The 15627-nt window shown below is 39.1% G+C and overlaps 1 protein-coding gene across 11 annotated transcripts in view; it reads right to left on the bottom strand.

Moving 5' to 3' along the window:
• Positions 1-15627, bottom strand: part of LOC6558304 (phosphatase and actin regulator 4) — a 105389-nt gene that overhangs the window by 55212 nt on the left and 34550 nt on the right. For all 11 annotated transcript variants that reach the window (XM_032743163.2, XM_032743162.2, XM_032743159.2 and 8 more), the window contains 3 exons: positions 6321-6485; positions 6134-6232; positions 4080-4544 (listed from right to left, as the gene is read on the bottom strand). In XM_032743163.2, coding sequence (XP_032599054.1) covers positions 4080-4544; positions 6134-6232; positions 6321-6485 — 729 coding nt within the window. The remainder of the gene's footprint in view (positions 1-4079; positions 4545-6133; positions 6233-6320; positions 6486-15627) is intronic.

The raw sequence follows: 15627 nt of genomic DNA, 5'->3' as shown, positions 1-15627 counted from the left end.
CGGCAAATACAAAAATAGCATATCTTATTAGATTAGAATGCGGCACAAGCGGAAATCAAAGTACGAAAAATACAACAACAAAAAATACAAAAATGAAACAAATTATTCGACTATTGAGATGATGAGCATATTGTTCTAGAGAGACTTAAGGTGAACAGCTTTTCAGCAAATAGTTCCCATAAGGTTGCGAGTGAACTGTGAACTGCAAACTCATCAATTTCATGCGAATCCCTTAAGATTCCAGCTGGCCAAGGGATGAAAAGAGGCAGCGTTGCTTGCTTTTGTGGCACTTTGCAACACTGCTGCGCGCTAACCTAGCCCAAGACAAAAAGGAGCTGAACTGAAGCAACAAGAGCCATCAATTTGATTGCATACTATTAAAAATAAGTTGAGCAACTTGCGAAATATATATTTATTTCTAGTGCAGAGAAAAAACAGAAAACAGAAGACACATACACAAACACACATATACAAATACACACACACACACACAGAGAGACACACACACACAGAGAGACACACACACACTGACAGCACTCAACTCGCGTCGCATCTCTGACGAAAGCGCAGCGAAAGAGGGAAAAAAAAGGTGGACGACCTCAGGATGCAGATGCGGTCAACGAGAGCGAGACACACACACAGACACACACACACAAGCACAAACTCAAATAGATAGCTGTAAACATGTGTTTAGGCCACAATTTGTTTTAAGCAACTCAATGCACTTTTTACTATTATTTAAAAGTTTAATGCACAAACTTTAACGTGCACACAACGTAAAATTAGCCACAGTCTGCTGAGCTGCTATTTTTTCCCCATTACTTTGGTCCTGTTACTTTTTTTTTTTTACCGTAGCAGCAAAACAAAGCCAGAGAGAGAGAGAGAGAGAGAGAGGCAAACGCAGCGAGAGAGCGCAACGAATAACAATGTGAAAAGGCAGGACGCAAAAAAGGATATGGCAACTAATGAGAGAACGCTCGCTTGAGAGAGAGCGAGCGAACGAGAGAGAGAGAGAGAGAGAGAGAGAGAGGGAGAGGTTCGCCCAATGGTAGGCAACAATTTGATGCTTCCTCCGCCACACAAGCCACTTGGCCGACGCTGCGTATGCGTAATGTGTGAGCAACGCAGCACAGCACAGGCGGCGAATACCCAACCAAAAATGGAATGACGGAAAATTAAAGTTATTCACTCGCTCGCCAGCTTGCTCGCTGCAACACACACACACACACACACACACAGCTCAACAAATAAACCCCGAAAAATAAAAAACAAATAAAAAACCAAGACGCTGCTCAACCGGAAACCACCCAAAAAGCCAAGCAAACCACAGCAGCAACTACTTCTACACACACACACACACACACACACACACACACATGCAAATTAGAAATGCTTTTGCGTGCCTGCTTTGAATACGTCACACCCCAACCCAACCCAACCATCGTCTCCCTACCCCCTTCCCCCGCTCCCTTCGCTCATTTCTTGCTGTTGCATTTTTACACAGAAATTCCTTTTACACAAATATTTTTTTAGCATTGCGCTTTGTGCGCGTTTCGTCGAAAGCAAGCATTTCAAATGTACCGTTAGACGTTAGTCCTCGTCTGGTTTGTTTTTGTTTCGTTTTATTATTTCGTAGGGCTTTGGCAGTGGCGGGGGTGGGGGTGACGGTGGGTGTTACGGGGGGTTCGGTTGGCTAGGCTCAAAGCACTCTTGTTGCTGTTGACAAAACCGCAAAACACAATTTGTAATTGCATTCGTTGCAATTTCGCTGACGTTGCACCTATTTTTTTGTTCTTACTGTGAAATGCTGGTCTATTTTAAAATGGTATATTTTATGCGGAAAAAACGAGCAGGCAAATGTAGTTTAAGCATTAGACATAATTGTTCAACTGATTTCTAAGAAGTAATTATAAAAAGTCAACAAAATGCCATTCTAAAAAACAGAAGCAGAAAAAACCTGTACTAATATTTAGAGCCAAACAATTTGAAGGCTCTTTAAAAGCAGCTTCACCTTGAATTTATGCACAAACACAAGGCGGCGTCTGGCTAAATGACTTATAAAAATTGCAGCTATCAAATATTACATATTTTGACGTGTACAATTGTTGTTCAACGCACACACAGACACACACATGGGGTAGAAAGAGAGAGGGAGAGAGAGAGAGAGCGAGAGAGAGAGAGAGAGAAAGAGCGTCAGCGAGACAGACAAAGAGAGCGGGAGAGGGGGACGAGACAGCGAGAGTGCGACACTTCAGGAAAAAACAAAAAAAAAATATTACAAAAATAAAAACAAAACAAAACGTATAAAAGTAAACACAATTACGAATATTTGCGCATATTTTGCGTGTAAATATTTTTGTTGTTTTTTCTTCTTTTTTTTTGTAATTAATATTATTATTATTTATTTATTTAGTTTTTTTTTTTTTTTTTTTTGTATTGTTCTAACGCGACGAGAAAAACACGCGCTGCTCTAGCGGGCTGCGTTTTAATGTTAACTGAACATAGGAAATGACAGAGCCGACAGGCAGCAGAAACCGTTTGCCATAAAAATGCGACGCGACCAGTCGAATTCACTCAAAAGCCAACAACAAAAACGACGCAGTAGCAATGATAAAAAGTAACAGACGAGAGCGTAAGCACAAAGAGAATACGCTCTCGCTCTTCCTCCCTCCAGCAGTCTCTCACTCTCTCTCTCTCTTGACTGGCTCTCTCAGCGAAACAAGTGCAAAATAAACAAAAGCACAAAACGTGCGCGTCGCGAGAACGTTGACAACGGCGGCGACGGAGACGAGCAAAGAGCAGCGCGCAACAGCAAGCAGCACATGCCGGCTATTAAAGCTGCAGATATCGTCGCATCATCAAACAAGCAAAAATGGAAAAGAAAATAAAAAAAAAAACAAAGCAAACAAACACGAAGCGCTTCAAGCACACTAAATATTTTCATAGTCATCAAATATGCGAGCTGCTCATTATGCGAGAGCGAGCGAGCGAGAGAGAGAGAGACGGAGAGAGAGTGATGCCAGCAGAAGCGTTATTTGTTTACCGTTTAAATAGCCAACAATGTCTGCAACACCCACTCGCCCCCCCCCCCCCCTACCCCATTCCCCACCTCCTCGCTTTCTATTATCCCTACAACTATTTAAGAATTTGTTTGTGTTTTGTTTAACATTTTATCTGACTATTTGGCAAGCTGCCGCAAATGCTGACATTCTTTTTTTGGCAAAGCGAACACAAACACACATGCGTGTGTGTGTGTGCGTGAGGAGGCAAGGCGCCTGACTAACTGTTTTCCGGGCGTTAGCTGGCATCAAATTGGCTTAAAGCGCGTTTAATTTACGACTATTGTTGATGTTTTCGTAATTGAGTTTTGCCCGCCCAAACACTTAAAAGTAGGCAACGATATTTATCGCTTTGTGGCACAACCGCAAACTATGCAATGCTTTCTGCCACAATGCGTTTGACAAATTATGCTGATTTCATAGAACACTTGTTAAAAAAAATGAAAGTGATTAGTTTTATAAAAACAAATCAGTGGATTGAAAATATAATTATAATATAAATCGATTGATTGATTGACAGCATAAACTATGTATATCAATCAAATAGAAATAATATTGGTTAAGGGAATGCGCAAAGTTCTGAGCAGAATTTTACAACCATCGAAATTCCTGACAAAGTCTTGGAATAATGTTTCAGGCATTCTGTTTTTATTGAATTCAATTTTTCCAAACGCAATAAAGTCGCAGAATATTTTTGAAATTGCAGTTTTGGCATCGCAGGTTTGGTTTTTCTTCGAAACATATGCAGAAGCAATATGAAATTCGTCTGCTTTAAGCAATTCCATCGATTTGCTCTTCACAAATTGTTAACAAAAGCCAGGAAACTTCGCATCGATGTTGACAAACCAATTCATTTCGAGAAACTTCCCTTTCAATTGTTACATTTCAATTTACAGTAAATATAAGGCCCGACAATATATAGTTGGTCCATTTGCAAAAGGCAATAAATTTTAAGTACACTAATGTGAAAAACCCCCATTTTGCCAGCCCACTTTTAATTTAAATAATTCTCAAACTTACCGTTATTATTGCTGATGGCGAATCGCTGCTGCAACTGTTGAGCCAATGCCTGATGGTGCTGAGCGAGTGGGGTGAGCGGTGGGGGCTGTCCCTGCTGCTGCTGCTGCTGCTGCTGCGGCGGTTGCCCGACACCCAGCTGCTGCGGTGCCGACTGGGAGTGCGGGACTCCGCCGCTCATCGAGGATGTGTCCGAGGAGGCGCCATCCGAAATGAGGCAGCCATTGGCCATGGAATTCTGTTGATTGAGGCTGGCGCCGTTGAGCATGGAATTTGCATTGAACTGTTGCACGGATATGGAGCTGGGCACGCCACCCGACTGTTGCAGCTGCAACTGCTGCTGGGCGCTGCCATAAGTGGTGGCATTTATGGAATTGTTGGCTTGATTTATGGAATTACTATTGTGGACGGCTGAGTGTAGAGAGCCATTGGCATTAGCTCCGCTTGTATTATAGTACGACTCCTCGCCTGTCACGATAAATAATATAGAAAGTATTAATTTTTTAAATTAAGATGGACTAAATTAATTATTAAAAACTAGATATTCGTTAGAAATGTTAAATTTATTAAATTGGGAAATGAATTAAATGCACATATTATCTAAATATTATTTTTTTTATTAATTTATTTTTAAGTTATTTCACATTTTAAAAAATAACGCTTTTATTTTTTGCTGTGTCTACTTTCAGCCATTCATAAAAATGTGGCAAGCTTTAAGCACAGCTCTTTCATTCTTTCGTTCATTCAACTTTCTCGTCTAAAGCTTTCTCTAAAAACAAAAAGAAAAAACTTTCACCCCCAGATGGCGCCATCTGTTGTCTAGTGGCAGCGCCAAGCTTTGCCCAACTTGCCTGACTCAAGCAAATCCAACTTGAGGTAGGTTCGTTTCAGCAACCCCCCCACTGCCTCTCGCCATATCTATCTCTCTCTCTCTCTCTCTCTCTCTCTGCCCGTGCTTCTTCTGTCTCTTCTCATTGATTTTGAATGCGTTTCACGTGCGTTTTATCGTAGAAAGGCTTCGGCTCGCTGACGTCGCGCGTTGACAATTAGCCGTTGATTAATTACCATCACCGGAGAATGTTGCAATGTCGCGACATTGCCCCGTTGAGAGGCTAGAGTGTTTACTCCACTCTCCAGCTGTGTCAGCACCAACTGACTCGTCTCGTCATGTCTCAGGTGACACGGAAGGAAAACAGAGACCAAGTGTATTTCCCCCCCACTTGACCACTCTTTAGCCTTTCCCCGTTATTGAGGCAAACAATTTAGCAAAGTGCCAGCGAATGCTTAAACCTGGCATCAGCTGCGTGACTCTCGGGCTAAGCTCAACGGTTGACTTAGTCGTCGTCGACTAAATCGTGCGTGGATTATGGCCAATTTCCATCTGTTGACTCAATCGTTAGCCATCAAAGATATGCGTCTGTCCGTGTGTCTCTGTCTGTGTCTGTGCACGCCCTCCTGCGGGCAAAAGCTGAAGTTGCACAAACAGTTTGCCAACTAAGAAAAAAAGTTGGCTGCTTGTGTCAACAAATTGCACTGGGAAGTAGAATGTGGTTTATAGACAGGAGTGTAAATAATTCAGCATAAGCAATGTCAAACGAATGACAAGAATAAATATGAAAACATTTTCGGAGGCAGATGAAACTTTGGTTGTCAACTAACTATTTTGTTACTGCCACTGACTGCTGATGATTGACCAAATAACACTTTGAAAACAGCGAATAAGCAACTTTTACTCAGTTTATGTTTGATTTCCCTAACAATTACTTTACCTTATATATACTTGTTTGTTTGTATATATATTCTGTTTATGTTTATTGTGGACACTAAGCTGTTATACGAGATATATTAGATTAATTATTCAAACAAAGATTTAACATTGAACAAATAGACAAACAGCGATAAATATAAATGTAGAACTCTGAAGTCCTTTATCTAAAATGTATAAAACCCATCAGAGGTTCAACAAAAAGTTTAACTTGTTGACTCAATTGAGAGTCAAATCTGAGCAAATCTTAAACTTAAGAGAGATATTGACCCAACCTCTTCATCACACTTACCCGGCTCTGGTATGTTGCCCAGCGGACTCTCCGGCAGCAGAATGCCCTTTTGCACTAACTCATCGCGATTGGCACGTACAGAAATCTTGCGCTCCAGTGCTGTAAATACCATGACGACCATAAAAATATGCATATTTATGAAATATTCATTGAAATTGTAGTAGATAAAATGCTTTCGTCCACTTACATTTGGAGGCTGCTTCGAATTTTTCGCTCTTCTTTTTTCGGCGCCATTTCCACGGCTTGAAGAATCGTCCCAAAGCGCTCAATTTGCTTTTCCGCTCGAGGGGTGGGGTGCGGGTGCCGGAGCCCAAACTATTTGTGCGTATGGCTGCGCCATTTTGTTTCTTGGCTGCAAAAAGACAGACAGAGAGAGAGAGACAGTGAGTGAGTGAGAGAGAGAGAGAGAGAGATTAAATGTGTGCTAGAGTGAGCAAGAGCGCATTAGAGTCATATTAATTAGCTGGCAGCTGAAATTGTGTCAACGCCATTATGAATATGCAACGGTGCGCGGAAGCGGAAAAGAGGCCGCCAAATTGGGGCCTGCATACCACCTCACATACCCCATACCCCATATATTTGGTGGCATGCGGAATATTGCAATATTGCAGTTGCAGCTACATATTTGTGTTTGCTGCTGTTGTTGCCCATCGAAAGCAAAAATTGAAAAGCGAAAATTACAAAACAAAGCTTGCTGCTGTTGCTGTTTGTTGTTATATAATCAACAAACATCGACAACATTATCAATAACATCATGATCATCATTTGACAATTCAATTACGAATTCAAAACAGGTTTCTGTTGCAACAGCAACAGCAACAGCAACAACAACAAGAAAGTTAAGTGCCCGCGCACCAAAGAATTCTAAGCAAAATTGTCAGCAATCCAGCTTGCATACAAATAAACCAGCTAGTTGAGTTTTGTAGCCAGCCAAATGTAGTTGGCCAGCAAGCAAACTAGTAGGATGGGCGCAGCTCAAATAAACCTCCCTCGCCCAGCCCCCTTCCTCTTCCACTTCCCCTTAATCCCACTTCACCCCCTTAACCAATTTTTAGTCTTTGATATTTGTGCTTCATTTTTTTGATTAGTTTGCTTAGCCAATTGGGTAAAATCTCACATATGCAATGAGAGTGGGACGGGCGGGTGGCTGTATCTCATAGATGGATAGATGGAAGAGACAGTTAGCAAAAGACACAAACGAAAAAAGGAAAAAAAGAAAAACAAAACAAAGCAAAACATTCCATCTCAAAGTTGCCCCATTCGAGTGATGTTGCTGCTGTGGCAGCTGTGACTAGTTTGTTGTTGTTGTTGTGGACTCTGAGATGCTGCCTCCGATAAGCTGGGCACACACACACACACATACGTACCTAAACATACACCCACACAGTCTAGTCACACACACACACACACACAGCTTAGTATATGTTGCCATGGACAGCAATTCAAGCGTTGAAATTAGGCTACCTACAAATAGCTGGAGGAGAATTCCAAAACCAATCCAAATGGAGGGAAAAAAAAATGTCATGAAAAATAACAAATGACAAAATCAACAACCACTCAACGAAGTTCAGCTACGCTTACAATCTAAAAAACTGTGTAAAAAAAACACAAAAGATTTAGAATGAGATCAATAAAGAGTATTATAGACTCTGAGATCGTCAATATTAGCTCGCCTGCTGCTGCCGATCAAGAATATATACTTCCCACTGCTTCCCATTAATTGTTACATGCTTTTTCCTATTTATAATGGATTCACAGTGTAAATAAAGCTGACTAATCTAATATAATTATCACAATACACTGTGTCAATATAAATAAAATAACATTCAGGCTGTGGTCCAATTGCTTCATCTTTAAAGCGAAACCTTTCAAGTTCACTTTAGTTTTTAAGTGCAACACAACACTTTAATTAGTGTTGAAAAATAGCGTGGTTCAAAGCAGCACTTTTATTAACTCGAAATGAGATCAAAAGTTGGCAACCAACGTTTGAAAGTCTTTTAAGTCGCACTCTTACAGAGTATTTATAAATACCGCAAACTGTGGCAAATGGGCCAACAACTATTTGGCTTCCTTAACCACAGACCACTCCAACCCACCCCCCTCTCTCTTTATCTCTCTCTCTCTCTCTCTCTCTCTCTCTCTGAGTGAGACGCGTGGCCCTTCAGCTTCTGTTTGTGGCACAGTCGGACTGTGTGTGTGTGTGTGTCAAAGTTCTGTCCCAATTGTGGTCAATTGTTGAAGCAGCTTTTCATGCTTGATTTGCGTTGCATAACGGGGAGACGACACAGGGCAGAGATAAGGGAGCCCCACCGACTTAAAGAGCGCGCTGCAAAAACAAAAATGTGTGTCAAGCACGAAGGGAGAGGGTGAAGAGGGGATACAACATAGAAGTAGTAACACCACTGAGAAGTTGATGTTGCTGTTGCTGCTGCGGCTGCAGCCGTTGCTGTTGCACGTGAATGACATGCAATACAGCCCGAAGGCGACAACCGCAACGGAAATGATGCCTCATTTAAATGGCGCCATGGAAAATGTAAAAGAAAAATAAAAAATAAAATAAAGAAAAAAACAAAAAGAACAAGCCGACAAACTTTAGAGAAAAATCACAGCATGAGATTAAAGAAAAACTTTTTTAAAGCAACGAATTTTCACAAACGCAAAATATATGCAAAAATATATAAATAAAACACAACTCAGTCAGCGTCGCTGGCGACGTTGACGTCGACGTCGACGTCGGCTCCCACCATACATATATATAAATGATTTTTTTATTTTTACATATTGCGAGAAACCGGTTTTGGATTTTCGGAGGCACAGCTGCTGCTGCTGCTGCCGCTGCTGCTGCTGCTGCTGCTGCTGCTCCACGTTTGAATGGATGCAGCATACTCTAAAGATTTGGCTTCAAAAAAAAAACAAAAAAAAACGACAAGGGCGGCAACAACAACAACAACGAACAACAACAAACAGCTACTAACAACAACAATAACAATGCTTGTAATATTTTTTATGCGAACGCGTGGAAAACGAGTTTTCGCGAAAGTTGTTTGTGGGTCCCATTGTTTTCATTTGTTGTTGTTTCTGTTGCTGTTGCTGTTGCTGTGACTCTAAAGTGTTGTTATTCTCGCTTGAATGCCCTCAGACAAAACAGCAAATTCAGCTGACAAATGCTAAATTTTAAAAATATTATTAGATAGCAAATAATGTGTGTAAAAAAAACAACATCAAAATGGAAAGTTGCTCAATTGAAGGGGGAAACGTTTCTAGAAAAATTGTGTATGAATTATGCAAACACACATGTGGCAAATAACATGGCATATAAATTATGAATAACAATATATTAACGTCTAAATGATGATTTGTGCTTGTTTTTTTTTTTATGTTTAAGTGCGAATATTTCTGTTTAATTATTCGCATAAATTTCATTGTTTGCGCAAGGAAAATATACAAGATTATTATCTATTCATTTAAATATGTATTAGAGTTAGATATGAATTCACAGAGAATTTTAAATGATCAATTAAAAAAGAAATGGTAGAAGCGGAGAAGGAAGGAAGGCTATCTTAGACACGTCGAAAATTAAAATACCCTTCCCGAACGGAGGCAACCTGCCGACTTCATTATACTCTTTTTAAACAAACGAAATATATAATATATAATATACTGGGCACTTTTAAAATGCGCTTGCTCTGTCATCAGCTTTTATTTCAATCAGTGCTGCTATCAGCTTTAACTTTATCATAACTTCCAGTTGCATGTCTCAAATCAATTACATCGCCCACTACAATATATATATATATATATATATGCGTATGTATGTAGTTATCTATAGCAGCTTATGTAAATTGACAATTGTCGTGTTCCACTTAAAGCACAGTCAAGTGCACATATGTCTTTGTATATATATACACATATTTACATAGATATAGCATTGCTGATAAACTAAGCCACGCAAATTGACAGTCAGAAGCCGCAGCAGCAACAACAATTTATATTTGCTAAACGTGACACAGAAATAATGTACAATAAATAATAATATATAATAGTTTGCGCTCTTGTCTTAGTTAAAATTTCTAATGCGTTGAAAAAAATGTCGACGGTCTGACAGAGTGTCAGTGAAAAATCCAACACAAAAATCAAATTAAAATGCATAACGAGGAAAAAATTAATTATAGCCAAAAAGCGAGGAAAAACCAAGCGAAGCAGAAAATTTAAATGTCTGCCAAGTGCAACACGTGACAAAGAAAGTGAGAAACAAAACAGAAATGAATATTATAAAATGTGCTCTATAAAAAATGTCTGATTTTGAGTTTGTTGCTTTCTTTTTGGTATTGGTTTTTGGTGAGCTTTCAAAAATAAACTGAAATTATATTTGAAGGTTGCAAGCGCCGGTAATTGGTGCCTAATAACACTAAAATCAACTATGCGATTACTGAGCTAATTTGCTGTGCCTGTCAGTCGATTTTGATTGCGGTGTATGAAACCCGAAATTAATTGTAATTACGCGCCTTGCGAAAAACACAGATAAAAATGCTGGCAATGTGTGGATTCAACCCCCTCCCTCCCCCACCAACAATTGAGGGGTAGATAAAGAGAGGAAGAGGCAGAGATAGGCGGCACAGTCAATTTACGTTTGGGGCTGTGGCTGTCACGTATCTTGACAACGGCTCTTTTTTTTTGAGGAAAATGGGAAAATGAAAATGGAAAATCTCGCGACAGATTTTTTTCTTTTTTTTTTTTGGTTGTTTTGTCGCACGGCACATTTGCAAAAAGCGCAACAAAGCGTTCAGCATGCACGTTGCACAAAATTCAAATCACATTACGTATACGCAACGTTGATCAGGCAATACAAAACGTGCACGAATCATACATTGACAGCTCAAGGAGGGGCGTCACCAGGGGCAACAGCACTAGCAGTTACCACTGGAATATTAGATCAGTGAGTGTGTGGGCTTAAAGTGTGTGTGCGGCGATTGTGTGTCTGAATGACAGTTGCGGCACTGAAGCGCAGCATATCCATAGCCAATGTCAAAAAAAAGTACAAAAACAAAAATACGTAAAACAAGTGAGTAGAGGGAAAAGTTTTGAGGGGGCGAGGGAGGCTATCAGACAAATGCAGCTGCTTATGACTTTGCTATCGATAGTTGTTGACTTTGGGACGATGATGTGCACTCATAAAACTTACAAAATTATGGAGAAAAAAAAAAAAAAAAAAAATTCTCACAATGCTCGTTGAACTCCCTTCTTCAGTATTTATTTATTTTAGCTACATTATTTACAATTACTTTGTTAGTATTAATTTATATGTGTGTACAACATTTCAAATGAGTTATTATGCAAAATGGGCAAGTATTTATGCCGCAACCTCATGTTACCCACCCAAGCCCATCCACAAACTGAGGCCCCCGTATTACACCCGTAATCCCCTCTATCCACAACCATTTGACGGCTTGCACGCGTACGTCAAAGTCAAAGTCAATTGCGATAGACACTTGTGGCGATTACGTGTATTATGTGGCAAACTCATAACTCTCTCAATTGTCCAAAATAAATGTGACGAGAGAGTGTGAGAGAGAGTGAGAGAGAGAGAGAGAGAGAAGAAACGAAATTGAAAGATTTATGAGCAAAAGCAATGAATAACAAATAGCCATGAATCATGGGACAATGCAGAGCAATCAAATGATAAACCAAACGCATAAATGTATAAATTTTATATATATATATATATATATATATATATATATCGGAAAACTACATGATTTATAAATATAGATTACACGGCTGTGTTATTGGTTGTAATATTTTTGTTGTCGTTTGTTATTGTTGTTGCAGCGGCACGTGTTGTATGCCACATTAAGAGACTCTCTGTTGCAGCTTAACTCACAACTAATTGCATGTACATTGCATGACATCTGACATATTCATCGTTGACATTCAATCAACTGAATTATGGCTAAAAATAGCATTGGAATGAGTTACATTTCAGTATCAAATAGAAAGCGCCTCAAGCGCCACTCTCGTGTGTCACAAAGAGGGGGCAGCAACGGTTAAAGGGGGCAACGCGATGTAATAAAGTGATGGCCATAAAGAGCAGCAGAGAAAGGTTATGTTCGGCATGACGAACTCTTGATACCCTAGCAGAACACCATTTAACTACAAACTGTTAAATTTAACTATTTGTTACGTTAGATTGCATTAGGTAGAATGCATAGAATACCTGTTTGCATTGAGCAGACAGACGAATCAAGGTATATTTACTTGTATATATATTTTCAAGAATTCGAGTCACATCTCCTTTAATGCGTGACTAAATAATAATACTCTCTTCAAGGGTATACAATAAAAATAAAAATAGGAAAGACTTTGGCTAGCAACGCCGAATATTAAACACCCTTTGCAGAGCGAAGTCAACTCGCTGACATCCATATAAATCTACAAAAAATACTCATTCTGTCTAGGGAAGCCGATGCTGATGATATAAGAAGCATTATAATAGTATTGAGTGAGTTGAGCTCGCAAATATGTGCTGCCTGCAGCAAAGATACGAATGTGTGCCAGTTTTTTTATAAGTATTCCATTCAAAACAGAGGAACTACTACTCATAGAAACAGATAGACTGGCAGTCATATATCAACTCGGAATATATATATATTCTATGAAGTCGCAGACATCTTCTTCAATGCGTCACAAGCTTTTCAACGGAATCACAATGCCTTCTGCCAGGGTGCAAACAAGTTGAATTGAAGCGTGTTGTCTCTGCCACGCCGGCAGCTCAAATTACTCAACGAGCAACAACTTTTTTTCTCTTCTTTACTTTTTGGTTAATTTGATTTCAGTTTTGAGGTGGTGCGGTGGTTCGGTGGTGTGCTATGGTCCTGCGGTTTTTTGGCTGGCCTGGTGGCATGCTGAATATTTACAACATTGTTCTCTGTCGCCCGAGCTGCGTGAGCTGTAGGCAAATAAGTTTATTGGACAGACGGCAGCAAACAAAATAAAACAACAGCAAAGAAACAAAAAACAAGAGATAAAAATAAAGCCTAAAAAACGCCGGCAAACAATTCAGTTGAGCAGCATATGCTCAAATATTGGCAAAACAAAAAAAAAAAACGAATAAAAAAAAAGAAAAACAAATAAAATTTCATTTTCAATTAGCATAAAACTCGTGTAAATCACAAACGAACCATTTGCATTTTATAACTAACAGCATATGTGGGCCAGCCACTGTATATACATTAATTTACATATGTATCTGAGAGATACACTTGCAGAGAAGGAGAGATGGAGATGGATACACAGAGAAATGTGCGCCAAACTAATTAAAAACATTTCAATGAACTCTGAATTTGACTGGCGGCAATTAAAATCTGCTAAATTGCTTGGCTTCAAAACAAAGCAGATGCAAATTTTGTGGATTTGTTATTATTAAAGTGTTGCCTGTTTGTAATTGGCTTCAAAACATAAAAACTAAATACGCAGCGTAAATTTGAGGAGCATTTTCACAAGTTTCGGCATGAATTTTTAGCTGTTTTTAGCAGAAGTTCTGTAAAATGTTTCGCTTGGAAAATAATAGAATAATAGAAAGCCAAAAACTTTAAAACTTAACGGTTCAATAGCTTTTTTTCTAAGAAAACTGAATAAATGAAATACTTAGCTAAACAATATCAAGCCTACAGAGTATCTCCTAGTGGCGCAAACAATGTTGTTTGTGATTACAACATATTGTTGTTGTTTTCATTTGTGTGTATTTCATTTGACTATTTGCACAAATTGTTGAATAATTAATGAGGTAAATATTTAAACAAATTGTTTGCCAGTTTGCTTACACTGCACAGTATGCTACAAATTGATTTTTGAAACAGTAACAGTAACTTGAAAGGAGAATCCTTTCGACAAACACATTTTAAGTAGACTTCCAGCCAGACCAAATCCCATAGACAAACATAGTTAGAAGTAGACAACAGTTGTGGGCTTAAGTTAAGTCCTTTGTGTGCAAGTAGTTTGCATTCAGCTGGCTGGCTAAACTTTAAGTACAGTTAATGCATTTCCCGCGCCAAAACTTTCTCAAACAGCTGGCAAAAAAAAAAAACAAAAAAAAGGCAGGACTTTCAACTCTAGAAATTGGCAGCGAGCCAAGTTGAATGCTGGACGGCGACCGAGGCGAGGCAAACACCTGAAGTGCTGACAATGGCAACCGGCGACGTCTGATAGATAATGGACATAGTTTTGCAATGTTTTTTATCTATGAAAAAAGAAAAAGCAAAAACTGATTGGCAAACATTTTGTGGCAGACTGTACAGCAATCGGCTGACACGTCTGGAATTGATATGAATGACAAATGGATTGCTGCAAACTCTTGACCCGCAATGCAAGCAGTAACCAGCTTTTTCTCATTTTTACTCTGCCGCTGTAATTAAGATAAATGAAAACGGACTGCAAAAGTGCAGCTGCAAAAGATACAGATCGAAAGAAAGATACATAGAGAGAGAGAGAGATAGAGAGAGAGAGAGAGAGAGAGAGAGAGAGTGCTACAAGCGAAACGCATATTTAGATTTCTTCATTAACTGCAAAAATAAAAGCATTTTTACTGAAGCTGACGCTGGCCACGTGCCACAACATGAGACTGACTACTCAGCCATGAGATCATCAGCGACAAGTCAAAGTCAAGAATTCGTCTCATCATTTGACGACTGTTGAGATTTGCATATTCTAAATAAAAGTACAAACAAAATGGGCTCATAACTTGGACTTGAAAACTTAAGTTGTCACAACTTTTGTTGTGATTTTCGTTTGGGAATCGAATTCATTTAGTATTTGCAATTTGAAATGTATACAGAATAAACCCTGAATACAAAATTGAAAAGTTCATCTTAAATTTGCCTTGTAAATCAGATAAATTTATCACTTTCAATTTTAGTTGTAGAATAAACTCTGTTAATTAATCTATTTGGATACGGCTGCTGAAAGTTTTCAAAGGTAATTTCTTGGTTGTATTTTGATAAATATATATATATATATATTTCTTGACCTCCATTTTGAGCAACTCGAGAAGTCATTAACACTTTCTTTCAAATGTTAAGTTGCTGCTTGTTTAGCTTGTCTTTCGTTTTTTTTCTTTTTTTCTTTGAGTGTAGCCTGAAGGGTGCGGTATTTTGATCGATCAGTCGATCAGTTTGTGAGTCGTGTCGGTCAATGTGACATGTTTATTGCCATAGTTAAAAGAGTTAGTTAAATGAGAGTGAGGTGTCTGCCGAGGGTCATTAGGAACAGCGTGTCGCATTAATCACACAGATTGGAAAGGCTTCGATTGTCGATGGGGTCATCATGGCTTTGACTTATGGCTGTGATTTTATTTTATGGCATGTTTTGTTTTTCTGTCTCATTTTTTTTTGGTTTTTGTTGGTTGCCTCAAGCTAACTATGCTTAAGCACTTTGCGAACTGGTTAATTGTAGTTTAACTCCATTTTAAGTGGCAATTTGTTCGCCAGAGGGTCACGATG

The sequence above is a fragment of the Drosophila grimshawi genome, unplaced genomic scaffold (genome assembly GCF_018153295.1).
Source record: "Drosophila grimshawi isolate 15287-2541.00 unplaced genomic scaffold, ASM1815329v1 contig_44, whole genome shotgun sequence".
NCBI lineage: Eukaryota > Metazoa > Arthropoda > Insecta > Diptera > Drosophilidae > Drosophila > Drosophila grimshawi.
This window is presented reverse-complemented; position numbering and strand designations above follow the sequence as displayed.